Raw genomic sequence first — 16,660 nt, 5'->3', positions numbered from 1 at the left:
CTCAGAGTGCAGGGCGTATGCTGCACAGACAGCATGACATATTGCTGTAGAAAACGTTCTAAGGACTTCTCATACTAAATATTCTACTACTTCGGCAAAGCCGGCTTTGGATAGATGCTCTGTCAGTGTTGTGGTTTCACTGATTTTGGTCGATTTGGGAGGTGGTTTTGAGTGCCTTGTTGCAGGCCAGAGGTCTTAATGCACTCTGTAAGCAAAGCAGTGATACCCACATGTGAGGAGAGAGGAGGAACATGGGCGAGTGCACATCAGCGATTGGGAACAGGGAGGCATAGCCTTTGCACCTGACGTGGCAGGTAAGCATCCTGGTAGGATTTGGTTCCTCTTGTTGGCATAGCAGCAGCTGTGATGATGGGATGTTTTGGTGTGATGGAAAGGCAGCAAATGAGTAAATATGGAACCTTGTAGCCAATCCTGTGTCTTATGTTCTAGCTGGATAGTTGCCTTCTCTCAGGAGAATGGCACATGAGGAGATGACCTCCCTTCCTCAAGACCATTAAAAGACTATTCTGTAATGTTCTCACCCTGACAAACAGATGGAGCTGGATCATAGTTTTGAGCTGTTCTCAAAGTTATATTGGATTAGTCTACATTAGGGACTCATTCTGTGTCTTTTCTCATATGCTTCTCATGCTTACTGCTGCACCATTGCAACTGAAAACTTGTAATAGCAGATGACTTTGGAGAATCTAGCCGTGATTGATATATCTTCTCTTTTGGGTTTATTTGGCCAGAGTAGTTATGTTTAAATGGTAACTCACAGAACTGCAACCATAGACCAATTCTATTATATGTAAGTTTTCTTTGGAGAAAAGTAATCACTTTATGCCTTTGAAACTGCCTTTTATTTTTCTTTACTGTGACCAGTAGTCCTGATTTTGAGGCTAAAATGGGCCTTCAGTTCTGAGAAGGAGTCATAAGCGTTCACCATAAAACTTCATGTGCTGAATTAGTGTGTGAACTAGAAACGTCATTTTGATGCACCAGTAGAACAGCCTCCACTGTTTGGTGTCAGGAAAGCTGTTAACTTTGCAGCTACATATATGCTCTTCAGAAATCAAATGTTTGTTTCATTAATTTAAGGAAAAAAAAAAAAAAGGATCAAGAGAGGTGGAGAGGTGCATCTCCTGAGCTCACAGGGATAAAATCAGACTTCTTTGTTGTACCAGTATAGGAGACATTGTTTTCAGCTAAAACTTGGAGAAACCAAGTATTTGTGTGATGGGATTGCTCCCAGGCGCTCTCACCTCATTGTCTTTGAAGTCTATACAGATGCCTCACACTTTCTGTGTCTGTGGTTCTTCTCTAGTCTCATGGCTTCTGGTGTTCTCTTACGAATGCCTATAGGAAGAGTTGAGCTCTGTATCCTGCCCCAGTGGATGGGAGAGGGGTGCTGCCAGAGAACTCCTTCCATGGCCCTGACACTCAAAAGTGACTTTTTGTTAAAGACATTCTAATGTTATTTGTGAAACAAAACTGAACCTTTTTCAGGCATTCTTCCCCTCACTGGCACCCTTCCTCCTTGCTCCCATTCCAACCTAAGATACTTACCTTAAAATTATTTACTCGAGAAGACTTTCTTCTGTAAATGAACCCCTATTTGACACACTATGTTAAATATCATTATTTTTAACCTTTGTTGTGCAAATAAAATTACCTAGAAATAAGGAAGAACAGTAGACAATTTGGGCTGGGCTATGTTCTTGCTGAGTGTATGTGATTCTTTGCCTGTAGTTCTGTAAAGATAACGCATTGATTTTTCTGAATATGCTGTCCTGGGATCTCAAATTACACAGATCTGTCCTTACATTGCACCTGTCACTTCTGAGCATCTCTTAACATTATTTAGGAGTTGTAGAACTTGCTAAATAGATTAAGTAGTGTCTTCATTTTACAGAAAACGAGATATTATGTACTTTTTTGCAATTATGTCCTCACTTAAAGTCCTCAAAAATAAATTATCCACAGCAAATCTTATGTGGCTCGTAACTTACATCCAACCATTTATCCCAGAACTGAAATTGAAGGACTGAAATTCACTATATAAATACTCATATATTAAAGACCATTTTTAGAAACAAGATATCATAATTACATGTGTAAATCACTTTAAAACTTTGAAGTATTGAGCCCTTCCCAAATGCCCAAAAGTCTATGGGCAATGTAGATGTTTTGTTTCGTCAAAAACCAGATGACTTCCGCTGAAGATGGACTGAATTAGCTTTAACAAGGGTTTGGAAACTTCATTCTAAGATTTGAGCTTTTCGGAGTACTAAGATGTTTTCCACCATGCATACCAAAACAGGTTGCTTCATCAGATATATTTTGGTAGCAGTTTTTCCAAGAGGCGTGTTGGCATAGATCATCCCTTTAGCAACACGCACTGCTAGGTAGTGCAGAAAGCCTGCTGTGTACAAGTTGTTTAACATTTTAGACATATTACACTTTATAATCCGGTACGGTAGAAAGCAGAGTAACTGTTTCATATAGATCTTTTCCACTAATTCTCTGTAACAGTGATGAGAAAGTGTAAGGTACTTATAAAATGATAAGATGAAGGAATAAATGTGTTTTCACCTCTACACCAATTAAAACAAGCCAGTGATAGTTTTACCACCTGCTCATGATCAGCAGCATAATACATTAAGGTATGTATGTAGTTGGTAATATAACTTAAAATACAAGGAGAAACAAGAGGAGAAAACCAAACTGTAAAAAACACCAAGCAGAAATAATCTGAAGGGAAGGACCAGAGTCAACATTGAACCTATTCTCCTGCTTCTATGAAGTGTATTTATGAAGGAACATGGAGTAGTGGTTGCTGAGCTGATCCTGGAGGTGTAGAGCTTAGCTTGGGCTTTCCAAATGAAACTGAGCAAATGCTTTTTAAGGATGAGATGGCACTTCTATGCTTTGTTTAGTTGCTTACATCTTCTCTCAAAAATGTGTGTTTAGTCTGACATCTCATGTTTGCTGTCATCCCAGAAGGCTGTGTTTTCTTTTTTAGGGAAAATTTCGTAACTGTCCTTTCTGCTGGTATAGAAGTTTATCTGATGGCTTGCGGGTATAAGTGTTTAAAAATAGGACAATTTTACCCAAGAGATGCTTCAAATACTTTCAGGCTTGGGTAACTCAGTAATTTAAAACATCAGAACTGATGTGTAAGTTATCTTTAATCAGTAATGTGCCTTTTGGAAGCTTTCTTTCTGGAACTGGGGCAGATTTTGGATATGCTTAGCTGTATACCTATATGATAGAATTTTCTCAGTTTCAGAAGCGTTCCCACTAAGGTGTGAAGCTCAGGATTGCTTGGAATATTCGGTTGCTTTACAAGTTTTGCAAGAGCATGTGGGATAAATGTAGATAATAGAAAAGTATGCAAGAGGATGAAGGAGCAGATGTCGATGTATATGGAGCTTTTCTGAGGGCAAATATTCCCCAGTATATTTTCCTGTAACTGCCAGCCTCAGATTTCAGCCTGTTCCATTTGCAGCACTTCATAATCTTGATGCAAATGATAGAAATTAAGTAAGTATATGGTTAGTATCTAAATATATTCTGAGATCCAGTAATTACGGAAATCTGTAGTACATTGGAACGGAAGAGATAGTGATTATTAGCTCAGTAGTTGAAAGAAGATACCAGGTTGAAGGCTGTGTTTTGAATCTGATCACAATTTGAACGGGAAACTGAAAACATTTGATACTCCACACTTGTATATTATGTATAATAAAATTTGTAGTTCCTGTTTGGTTGTTCTTTAATGATCAAAACATTGTCCAGTATCTAACGTGGAGTTGGAACTACCAGTTTCTAGAAAAAGTAGGCAATATTTGTATTGATAGATTCCTCTACTATTTTTTGAGCAGAAATTCCCTCGGTTCAGCTTTGTCTTATTTCCACAATGAGAATCACCTGTCTGATCCCTCCATGTGAAATGAGAGGTTCCGGAGGGCTGCTACATATATATAGAGATGCCACAATGAATAGACTATACAGAGTCTTATCTTGTAGAGAAGATAGCAGAGCCTTTATGTCTTAACAACATAAAAGAGATTACTCTTCAGATTATAACTGGACAATTACTCTTAAATGTTAATTTCAAAGTTATTTAAAACAAAGAGAGTACTTCAATTAAAAAAGAGGAAAACCTCAGGAGCCAAGGTAGTGATGATTCTAAAATACAGTGTGTCCTTTCTTGCCTTTCCTTTTTGTTCCTGCCAGTCCCTGGATGTGCCTCATCCCAGGTGGTTCTTTGAGGTAACATACCTTTAATAGCTTCCAGGACAAAATTTATGCCTGCAAAGTAATGTTATCTTTAGCCAGATTATCCTTTAGTGCTCTTCAGCCTTCGCACACTCAGCTTCTTTCAGAAATGGAAACAAGGCCAGGCAACGTGATAGAGCTGATCAAAATACTGGAGAGAGCTCAGACATCTTAGGTGATACCAACAAAATGGAAAATGATAGGCAATATGTTAGTGACTTACCAATATTCTTGATTAGTAGACATGCCAATAATTAACAGACAATATAAACTGATGTAAGGACTTTATGTCTCCACTACTGGAAATCTGTTTGGGCAGCAGTAAAAGTGAAATCTCTAATAAATGTTAAGATTTTCTGCCAGAAAAGATGCAATAAGGAGAATCAAGCTTAGCAGTGCTCCCTGGGGCTTGGAGCCCAACACTGGACTCTTTCCAGGAGTCGAAAATAGCTACATTCCTGGATTATTCTATACCTCTGCTGTAATGAAGGCAGCTTTTCTGTATTGCTAAACCATACACTGAGCTTTAAACTTTCATTACATAACACTACTACTTCATGCATCCGCATATGAATAACACCATCTGTTTCTCAAACATAACTTTGAAGTTGGAAATTAATTTTGATTTGTTTTCAAGACATAAATATAAATTATGGATGACCTTGAAATAAAACTGGTTAATTATATTCACTTCTGATTGCTTCCACTAAAACCAAAGATAGGTCAGATCAGTCAAACTGACAGCTGTTTCTAGGCTTTGCCCTACTGATGTTGAAGGAAGCAATATTTTGTTGGTGTCCGTTTTGACAATTCTAAAAGTCTATTTTAAACAAAATAGTGTGGGAGTGGGGGAAAACATTGCAACATCCATAAGATAAACATATAAGTTACTAATTTAATTCAGTAGCTAGTCCAATTCACTTTCATAATTATGAAGAAGAGGAGGCTTCCACATTTACTGACAGTATCTGAAATATGAAGAGTTTAATTCTCACTGGAGGTTGTGGAATGTGTGGAGGAGGACTTACCTCTTCTTATGTTTGTTTCTGGGGTATCTGTTGCAGAATCCCTTGAATATTTTATCTGTCAGTTATTCCCATACACATTAAAATGGTTTAGGGGAGTCTTGGGGCCCCTCTGGTCCCCATTGCTTAGGGAACCAGTAGATATCGACAAGAATCTCACTGATTTTTATTTCAGGTACTGTGTGCTATTGAATCAAGTAATGCTATAAAACTTATTGGTCGCACTGGAATTACTGCTGGTTCTTTAGTAACTCTCTGATGGGTACTTTTGCATCAGAGGATGCATCTGTCTGTACAGCTTAATTTCCCCGTTTCTCAGTTTAGGTCCCTGATTTGCTAGGAAGAATTGCTTCACTGAGGGCTTCACCGTTTGAGGACTGAGCTTTGATATGGTAGTAGAGGTCTCGAGCATGTTGGTTGCTTAGTAGCAAGCTCCTTTTTCTTTTGGTAGTCTAGAAAAAGCTACTGTTCCGCTCTGTGTCTGCTCCTTGGTTCCATAGATTTAAAATGTCAGTTTAAGGACAGTTGTATTGATCCAAGTCCAACCTGCAGAAGACAGTTTGCATATGTACAATTCCCATATCAAAATGCAAGAGCTTTGACTAATAGAGCATATTTTCTAGAAAGCTTAGTTAGTTACTATTTATTGTTATGATTGACACGTGTGCATTACAGAAGAATTTCAGTAGGGCCATCTTCAGGTTTGAGCTCATTTTGAATCCTGTGCCTGGACACTCCAGATATCTTGCTTATGAATAGACTTCTTTTTTATTATCATACTGACCTCTTTGAATTAGGGCTTTTCTATTTAGCAGAATGTGCTGTGGATCAAACTAGAAACACAGACATCAGAAAATTCAAGATTTTGTGGCTTCTGAATACAGCTGAATTCAGGCTCCCTGAGGGCTTGGGAATACCCTAGGATACTAAGAGAAAATGTGGAGGCATTATATCAAAATAACGTTGACGTTTGATGGCTATTAAGTATTTACCTTCAAATAAATGCATTCTTGTTGCTGTTTGAGTAAGTGTTTATTACCCCTTTTGACTTTGAGGATATGCTTATCAAAATTCAGGAGATGTGTGCAGTTCTGCAAGTATGTGATGTGAGGCTGTGTGAACAAGCAGTGACAAGAATCCACCAGACCTGCTGGGCTCTTTCCAGTAGTTTCGTGGAGACATTTCTTAAAAGAGAAAATAAATTTTAAAGGGTGGATGAATCTAGATTTAAAACCTTAAACTTCTTCCTAACCTTGAAAAAAATCCATTCTGTTTAACACACGTCTGCAGGTCAGTTTAGAGTTGCCATCTACATGTTTTATGTATCTCTTACTGTGCAATACGAAAATTGTTAACAGCGGCTAGATACTAATTTTGGAGAGGATTAAGGAAAGGATTTCTGGCTTCATCTTTCAGAAGAAATCAGTGGCACTTATTTAAATGGAATGCTTAATTGACTTACTGTTTCAATATGTGCAGCACGCAACAACGGGCCTCAGTACTAAGATTTCTCTTTTTTTGTTGTACGTACTGTGCTGAGCACAGCAAGCATCTCATAGGAGGTGCCGTTGCTCAACCTGCTCGTGTAAACCGTGTAATTATTACGCTTAAAATTTGATGTATTTTAATCCCTTTCTTCCTTCAGAGTGTTTTGTCTTGGCTTAAAATGAAGTTAAGAGTGAAGGGGTTGGAGTGGGGCATTCTGGATCCTGTTTCTGGCACTGCCACTGGTCTGTTGTGAGACTGCCTTGCTGGTATTTAATCTCTGTGTCTGGGCTTGTGCAGTGCCTCTACAGTACTTACCTACTTCCAAAACAGGTTTGCTTTAATGTGCTAATGCTTGTAAAACATTTTGAGGCCCTTGGATGAGAAGTGGAGTTGGAATACAAAGAGAGGCAGTTAATGGAATCGGAAGTGGGTGAGGGTGAAACTTCGGGGAAAAAACTGAAGCTCCATGTGACATTAACACAGATGAAAAATGAGAAGCCTAAAAATGCTACTGGATCTTGTTTGCTGCCTTGTCTATGCCTCAGTGATAATGTTTGCTGAACTGCAAGCATGCTTCAGAAACCTTAGCCCAAAATATATTTCTTAGAAATTAATGGCAACAGAATCTGAGGACTTTCAGCATTTCTGACTCAGAGCTCACTGCATCACTTTTGAACTCCCACAGGAAAGTTCCCGTCTTCCCTCTCTGTACTTTGTCATACGCAATATGCTGCTGTTGCTATAAGAGTTGTTTTATCTGACATAGTTGTGTTCTCGAGCAATTGTGTGGAGGTAGAAGTAATTGAAGAGTTTGGAAAAGACGAGTGAAAACAAACAGGTAGAGTGTTTCACATTATCATAAAAGCACAAGATTTGAGAAATCCAGAATGAAGATTTTCCTGAGAAATTTGTTGATTCCTTCCCCCTTTTGCATGTGTTTCACAGTAGACTCCTTTATTTGAATTTCTGTAACTCCCCAAGACCACAGCTGAGTCTGTGCAAAATACTGCACCTGCGCTTCACAAGAGACAACAGTTAACTTAGAGGGCTTGCAATCTTAACAGATTTGACTAAGAAAAGGAAGTCTAGAGGTACTGCATGATTAATGAAGAATAAATTCTAGCCAAATAGGCAGGTAGTTTCCCGTTGGGAAGAATTCATTGTTCTCAGATTTCAAATTTTCTCCTGCATCTTCAGCAAGTGTTATGTCAGGGAGTAACCTTGGCAAGATTTCATCTAGCTCATGAGAATAATCTGTAGATTTTGCAGAACAAGGTAGTAATGGGGAGAAACCGAGATGGGATCCTTTCTCAAGAGGAGCTTCCCAAGCCTTCCAGTAATTGCCAGAGTTGCTGGAAAAGGACACATTCATGCGAGCAAGGAGCGGTTCAGTGTAGGAATGTTATCTCTGATCACACGATTTTCTTTACAGGAGGCAGGCTGTGTCAAGGCTGAGATAAATAAAGGACTCTGGCAGCTTTCATGCAACAGCTAAGCAGCCTGTCCTGTTAGGAAAAACAGTTCCCTTCAGATGATCTGTGTAATGTTCATGGCCCACTGACTCTTCCAAAGTAAAGAATCAGATTTAAAAATGTGTCCTATTTTGGGTGTTGCTTGTGGATTTTTAACTGATCAGTTAATTGTATGAGAAGCTGCTCTTAGCTTTCAGGTAGCTCTGCTGTCTGTCTGATAGCATAGATTTTTTTCCTAGCACCTGTAGCCTCATCAGCCCCTTTTCTCGCAGTTGTGACTGGTTGCAGACTTCTGGCTCTGTGGGCCCGGATGCACTGACAAGGTGAAATGTCACCTAATGGATAATGAGTGCAGGCTGCAGCTGTCTCCCAGCACCAAGCTACAAAATAATCTGGGGAATAATGTAATTATTTGAGAGAAGCGCCCTTCCCCTCCAGAGGACCATTAGAGAATAAGCTTCAGCATCTACAAGAACTGCACTGGAATAGACCTTGCACATGGTATAGCACCATATATATATATATATGGAGGAAATGAGGGTAGGAAAGCTTCAAATTTCCTTATCCTTATTTAGTTTCTTATTGTAGCTTCAAATGAATTGGTGTGAACTTTATAACATAATGTGAGCAAATTGTTCATCGTCTTAGCAGGTCAGTGATACCTGTCTCTCACACTTACTGTCATCCCTTGAATAGCTTTGTGAACTGTAAGGCTTTTGCTTCTGATAGCTGATGGCTTCGTGGTGGAGCAAGCTAGCTGTCAGTAGCATTTCTCCTGTTTCACATTTTGTAACAAGTTTGAGAGTGGGTTTGCAACTAGCCAGATAAGTCTTCATGGAACCTTTTATGAACAAAACTAATAGACCAAGTAGACCAAATGGTCTGTATAGACCAAACTCCTAGAAATCCCTTGCTGAAGCTGGTAATCGGTTGAGTTTCTGTATCATGTCCTCCAATATAGAGCTGTTTTCTCTGTAAAGTGAAGTGGAGAGATGTGACCAATCCTGCATCTCAAGTATATGGATATAAAAATTAATTAGAGAAAGTGCTGGGAATGTCCTTCCTGCTTCTTTGAGATTTTGAGGAATGGAGTGCTTGTCAAGCTCACAGGACATCTTGGCTTGACCACATTCTTTTGCACTAAAGTTTAGGCAGATTTTCCATCTTTTCCATTTTTTTAACACAGTTGCATTGAGTCATTTACTCCCACTTACAGTTTGTGCTGTGATAGAATTGCTTTGCTTCTGTATGTCTCAGTTATACTGGGTCTTCATGATGAGAAGGGCAGTGATGATTTGTATTTTGAATAACCTGAAAGATCATATACGTTCATGAAATACATATAAACAGATGTCAGCTTGATTTTCAGTCCTCTTTTACCTTAGAATGATTGCTGCCAGTCTTTCTCCCCACCCTAGATATTGCAGGATTGAAACAAGCTTTTTTTTTTTTTTTAAACACTCAATTAATTTAGTTTAATTATATGAGAATGGTTTTATATTTCTTTGTTTGTTTGTTTTACTTTGAAAAGGCTGACAAAAAAAAAAACCCTTAAGATTGTTAGAAAACAAGAGGAGTGAAATAATGTCAGATGAACAAAAAATTCCTATTCTTTTCATTGTCATCTTTTTTTTTCCTGCTTGTGGACTTTGCAGCTATGTCAGGGTATGAGCACAAGTTAAAAACAGCTTGTGAAAAGGTATTTCTGTTGAAGTAACTTAGCCTAACTGATGGCAATTTCTATTGTGTAGAAAGAGTTCCAAGTAGAAAAACTCTTGTTTTATGATGATTTAGTATATTCCTTCTTTGTTTTCCCTCACGTCTGTGTTACCGAGAGTCCTTTGTTTTTTCACTGTCAGCCAGAGGTGGCAGAACAATATTCTAGGTCAGTTCCCCTGTTACGGTGAACTCAGGGTTGGGGAATGTAACACAGATTACAAAAATAGATTTGGCTGAGGTGGTACCACCATCTAGAGAGAATGAAATGAAACGAAACATAAATCCTGGCTGAAAAGGAAGTCCAGTTCCATTAAACTTTGAAAATACTAACACAACATACGGCTCAGCAGCAGGAAGTGGTGGAGACCACAGCATCCCTGGAAACGCAAGGTAATGCTCCCGCCTGCCACCTGAGCAAGCTTCCGTGGTTTATACCATAAAGAAACCCTGTAGTTCCAGCCAAGGGCGCAGCAGCCACTTACCCACATCATAGAAGAAGAGTTCAATAATACTAAGCAAGAGGGAAAAACACTCCTGGCAGTTGTCTTTAAGAGATTTTATCTTTCTAAGAGGGGTTGGAAATAAATGGCATGAATTATGGCAAGGCCTATGTTTTTTTGTGTGAAAGACAATGATAGTACTGAGTGAGTAATTGCCCTGAAAAAAAAAACCTATTAGGAATAAACTGAGAAACTACAAAGGATGGAGAAAGAAAACTGTCTTGGAGGTCAAAACATGTGAGGACAAAGTAAATGTTGCCAAAACTCGTGTTGGCTTAAACTTTGCAAAGGAAAGTAAAGCAAACAGTTCTGTTCTTTAAGCATGTAAGTGAAAGCAAGATAAGGGAAAGCAGAAGTGCGTCCACAGCGAAGATGGGGCTGACATAGTATGCAATTTCAGGTACAGTCAGGCAATCAAATGAATTGGCCTCCAATTTCAGTTGGGACAATGACATTGGACATAGGAGCAAAAGAAGTCAGTGTGTAGCAAGATTTGGAAATGGAAATTACCCTGTCAAGCTGGAAGCAAAATTTAAACATTACTATACTGTAATGAGTAGAAATAAAATGAGATCGAATAGTCTGTATCTCTGAAGAGTGGAAGAATTGTACAATGATATTGTAAGCTTTGTGGTACCAATTTGTGATTAAATCAAGCTATCCTGGTGTACATGACTGACTAATTCAGGGTAATACTGTATGACCACTGGGTGACAGCAGTGCGGCCTGCATATAAACAATTAAAAAGCAAAGAAAAAGGAAAAAAAAAATTGGAACAAATACATATCTGTTAATCTAAACAGTAGATAGAACATCTTCTTTGAAGGAATAACATAAGACTGCTAGTTCTGCAAGTGAAGTCCTTTGACATTATGAGGGTAAGCGGTATAAAAAAATGGCATGGATTCACCAAAGACTATGCAGGCTATCCTGACAACTTTTATTGAAGAAGTAACTGATTACCTCCATAAGGAAAACGTAGTGCATTTGAACAGTCTGGACTTCAGTAAAGCACCTGAAGGCTGTCACATGGAAATAATTATTTAAACTGGATAAAACTAGGAAGTAGTACATGAAGTGTCAAGTAGCTAAGAAGTTGACTTAAATGAGATAGAGGTTTTATGGAAAAAGGAAATAATGGGGTTGGATGACACCTACACACTGTAGAGTTTCACAGAAAATAATCTGTGGACTGATCTTTGTAATACTTTCACTAAGGTTACTGGCAAAAAAAAAAGGAAAAATCTGCTAATGGAATTAATTGCTGAAGCAACATTCGAAACTCTCATCAATGCAGAGGAGGATAGACATGTTGTACACTAAGAACTGTGAAATGTTGTGGACTGTAATATTAAAAATAGAAATGTAATAGTAGAAAGTACCGGGTCATGCACTAAGAAAGTGTTGAGGACTTCGGCTGCCAGCAAGGTGATTATTAGTTGAAAGCAGAGAAGGAGAAAATCTGAATATCAGTCAATAAATGAAAGCCACCAGGATTATGTGGCATATAAACAGGCAAGTGTGTTCCCAGGGTGTATCAGATGAGAGATTTCTGGCAGGGGTGTATGTTACAATGATAAAGCCTCCTTTGGAAAGTTGGGTTCGATTCTAATCACGCAGGTTCTGGAAAGATTAATCCAAACTGGGACAGGTGCAGAGACCTAGGGGATGATCAGTGCACTGAAGAGCTTATCTCGTGAAGAAAGGTTTGGCTTGTTTAGCAGAGCAAAACAGAAGCTAGGAAAGACTGTAAATAATAAGCTGGGTATGGCAAATGGTGGCATGTTATCTATGACAAAATACTAGAATTTTTAAAAGAAATGGATGAATGCAGGTTCACATTTAATTCAGTGAGTGCCACAGGGAAAGAGGCTCCTATATGCTTTCTCCAACTGTCTGATTCACAGGTCCTTACAATTTTCTGGAATTTGTGGTATTTTTGCTTGCAAACATCTCACCTAGATTTTTATCTGTCATTCATTTAATCACAAACGCTGATTAAAAGCAAATGAATTCAAGTCTAAAAAAAGTTTGAAAACTCACCCCAAGTGGGCCTTTTTCATTCCTTCATTTCCTTGCTCCTTAACTCTGTAGACCTACCTTGACTGGTAACAATTTTAACATGCAGCAGGATTGCCCCATAGCATTCCTAGTATGTCTGATAGAATATGTCCAGTCTGTGGCCAGGCCTTCCCCAGGCTTCATAGGCTTCATTACAGCTCTAGTTTTTGCAGCTAAGATGTCCCTATCTCCTCTTTCAACTAGGACGTTTAATATTCTTTTTAGCATCTATTAGCCAAAACCACTAAGATTCCCTTTTGCAGTCTGCCTCCCCGGTAGTGACGAACAGGATAGTGACGTAAGGTATTCTCTCGCTTTATTTACCTCCCTCTGCCTCCTGCCCTTTTTCTCCCAATTGCTCGATTTCCTTAAAAGATTACAATTCTGTTGCATTTATTGTTTATTCACTGGCTTATTCTTTAGGTACTAGTGTAAATGGGCTGGAAGAGCCCAGCCTTGCTAAGCGGCTGCGTGGCACGCCTGAGCGGATTGAACTGGAGAACTACCGCCTGTCCCTGCAGCGGGAAGAGGAACTGGAAGAGGTTCCTGAAGAGACACTGGCAGAGCATAACCTGAGCAGTGTGTTGGACAAAGGAACAGAAGAGGATGTGCCCAGCAGGTTAGCACACATTGTCCATAAACTTCTTATATACTCGTCCCAACAGTCTTTTGCCTGCTTTTCTCTTAGCTTTTTTAAACATAATTATTTACCAGGTTACTATTTCTTAAGTTGTTGAAAATGTCCTGCATATGTACACAGATATTTTATCTTGTAGTTTCTGTTCTTCTAAATAGCTGACTACCATCATTAAAAGACAGCTATAGTATCATGATACCATGAAATTCAATTGTAGGTTGGAAGGGATTTTAAAATATTTTTTTTTAAATTGTATCAAAAACAAATGAGTCTTTTGAGCAAACAGAACATGGATTCAAATGGGAAGAGTGTTCCAAAGTTAATTTCTTTTCTGTATATTTTGCATTACAACTCAAAATGACTTTTGGTTTAAAGATTCAAGCTTGACACACATGTAATCCTGACTGAATGCTGATGCAATATTTGAGAGATACCAATTTGAAGCATTCGTTATGGCTGTTGAAAAATATTTTGTACCTTCACAAATTTCCCTTTATCTGCAAAATGATATATAAGTGCACCAGGATCCAAATATACACAGGCAGAGCTACTGGAAATAGTTGTTGCAGGAATCAATGAGAGAAAATACTTGATGAGGAATGCTTCTGAACTTTATAGTCAGTCACACACTTTTTGCAGAGTCTTGATCTCTTAATATAGTTTCTAATAATATACTTTTCTCTGTAGCAATAGCAACACTTATCTTTTCAGCTCTCAGTCTGTCCAGTCGTCTCAATGAAATAAACTTAGAAAAGGCTGTTGGTGGTTTCCTGAGATTTAGATTCTACAACCATATTCTGTGTATGCACATGCTACAGGTATAGGGCTGTTTGAGAAATTCCTTACTACATTTATACATGTAAAATTGAATTGGGTTGGTGTGGTAAAGAATGTAGGAATAAAAATGTTCATTAAAATGTTTACAGGATTAACATAGTACAGAATCCGTCATTTATTTGTCTGATAAGATAAGTTTGAAGATGCAGCATCTGGAAAGTAATGAGTCAAGGCTGAACTCAGGCTTGATAGAGCGTGTACATGTGGACTCAGGAAGGTGTGGCTTTCATTTAAGTGCCTGACAATTGGTAATATCATGTACAACTATTTTCTCAGAAACCTAAATAATACCTTTTAAAAATTATTTTCTTACCATAATTTCTTTAGAGGATACTATTTTGACATTTTATATAATTGAGATCTTATCTAGTGCTCTAGTCGAATAATCTTGGGACTATTTGTGGGAGATGCAAAGTCTATTTGCCTCACTCATCCTTTAGGCCTAGGAATTATACGAACTCTGACAACATAGGCATTAATGATATTGAGGGGTGTTTAGTCCTTTGCGTTTCGAGCTCTACAACAAAATTTACTGATATGGAGCATTATTGTTATTGGTCTTGATTTCAGTAAATCAGGACACAGTAGGCCCACTTCGTAAATGGCAGAAGACTTCCAAAGGAGCAGAAAAGTGAGTTTGAAAAAGTGGAGTTTTGGCATTTTGGCATGAAGCTGTTGATCATCTCCAAGAGATGTTTTGCAAGATTGTGGAGACGGAGGGCAGTATGCTATTAAGTTGGGGAGTTTGCTTTTCTCTTGTAGGGTGTTCCATTTAACTCCCTTTGTCCTACATACATCCCCATAACCTGATTTAAACTGGGTGTTTCTGTCTGTAATGGACTGAATTGCTTAATTTTGTATACAAAATGCAGTGTTTAGTGCGCAACTCATGCTCAATCGTAGAGAAGAAAGAGAAAATACATAAAATTCTGTGTCAGTTTGACCTGGAAAAATTTCTGTTGCAAATCCAAATATGACAAGCAATTTACTTTGAGCATTGATAAGACTGCGAGCCAAACATGAGAGAGAATTTTCTAGATGATGTAGCTATTGGATATTGTCTGTTCCGCTTGGCCCACTCCATGATATGTCAGAGGAAGATGGAGCACGGGAGGAAAAGGGAAAAAGTCTGACCACTTTTTCAGCAACAAAAGAAAAAAAGTTTGACTCCTGCAACAAGCCAACCAAAGCTCTAATTTGATCATCTTCACTGTCTTGGTGCAATGTCGTGGGGTTAGGAGCAGGCGGAGGAGATGGGGAACTTTTTGTTCCCTCCACGTTGTACAGAGTGATAACTTGGTCTTCAAGGTTCACCAAGCTGTTAACTCTAAATCAAGCAGAGACCACGCATTTTGGTGCACAGCTTCCCATCACATATATTCTTAGGAGCATGCACAGTGTAGAGCAAGTTTACAGAAAACAATAATTTAAGTATATTTTTTCAAAAGAGAGTTAATCATGTTTAAGCTTCAACTAGAAAAAAAATCATTTAAGTAACCAAACCTCAACTACAGAGCTTTTGAGAGTTGGAAAACCTTTTAGATGCCTTATTCATCCCCTTTAACTTGCAGTACCTCCCAGTGTGTCATCTGCAGTTTTGGTATAATACCCCATGGCCTTTTGAAAGGGTGTCATAGGACAGCTTGTGCTGTATGGGTCTGTATGACAAGGAAAGAGAAGAGCTTCATTTCCACAGTTTAGATTTTGGTTCTCCTCAGCACTAAATCTATGTTGGCACACCTTTTTAATGAGAGATTCCACTGCTTATACAAATTCTATGAAGTAACCTGATTTGGACTTTGACCTCTGCTTTATAAGGAAAAAAAAAAGATTCATCTGTTGAATTAATTCCTGTGACACAGAGTTGCCACACTGAAGGGAATGCCCACTCTACCAGGCCATCGCACTGCCATCTTTCAGCTTCTCATTTCTCAGTATTAAAAGGTCAAACAAAAACCAAGTTATAAATAAAAGCCAAAGATGGTAAAGTGAGCTATGCGGTAAAGAATTTATGTCGTCAATATTACATGAGATAAGCAGGCTCATCCCATTCAGCAGCCATGGCAACAGTTTGAGCAGCAGTAAACCTTATTGACAGCACTCGAAAACCCCAGCGTGCAGCACCTGTCAGGTTTATTTCCATACCAAAGGGTGGGAAAGTTAATCAGGGAGATGGGGAACATCATTTTTTATCTCTGTGGCAATATCTGCGTAAAGCCTTTGGAATATGCTTTGGTCTCCTGGAATACGCACTTGAGTCCAAGGCATGCAACAGTGTTTGTATTCAGTATTTAGCATGTGAAAGCCAGGCAACCTGTTAAAAATAAGTATTCAGTTTATGCTGTGAAAAAGTGGGTTGTAGTTTGAGCAAAATAATGTTCTGTATATGCAGAACAGTGAAGAGAATTTAAGAGCCTGTGGACAGAAGTGCGTGACAATCAGAGCATAGAAAAAGTGGTGTTTTCTTTGTTAACTTTGCTATCAAAAATAGCCTTTCAGACAAGTAGATGAATAAAATTATGCAAATATGATTTGTTTGTGTAGTGTTAGGCAAATTTGAAATTCTGCACCTGAATATGTTTGCCTGCAATACAAGAGAAAGGGTGCTGCCATCTATCATTTTTTGGAAAGTATCGG

General features: G+C 38.5%; 1 protein-coding gene across 1 annotated transcript in view; it reads left to right on the top strand.

Annotated features, from left to right (window-relative positions):
• MICAL3 (microtubule associated monooxygenase, calponin and LIM domain containing 3) overlaps nt 1–16,660 on the top strand; it is a 162,921-nt gene that overhangs the window by 102,994 nt on the left and 43,267 nt on the right. The window contains exon 26 of the mRNA XM_086755798.1: nt 12,973–13,168. Coding sequence (XP_086611924.1) covers nt 12,973–13,168 — 196 coding nt within the window. The remainder of the gene's footprint in view (nt 1–12,972; nt 13,169–16,660) is intronic.

Source organism: Chlamydotis macqueenii, chromosome 1 (genome assembly GCF_036417535.1).
Source record: "Chlamydotis macqueenii isolate bChlMac1 chromosome 1, bChlMac1.mat, whole genome shotgun sequence".
Classification (NCBI taxonomy): Eukaryota; Metazoa; Chordata; class Aves; order Otidiformes; family Otididae; genus Chlamydotis; species Chlamydotis macqueenii.
The sequence above is the reverse complement of the archived record's forward strand: the minus strand, read 5'-3'. Positions and strand labels throughout refer to the sequence as shown.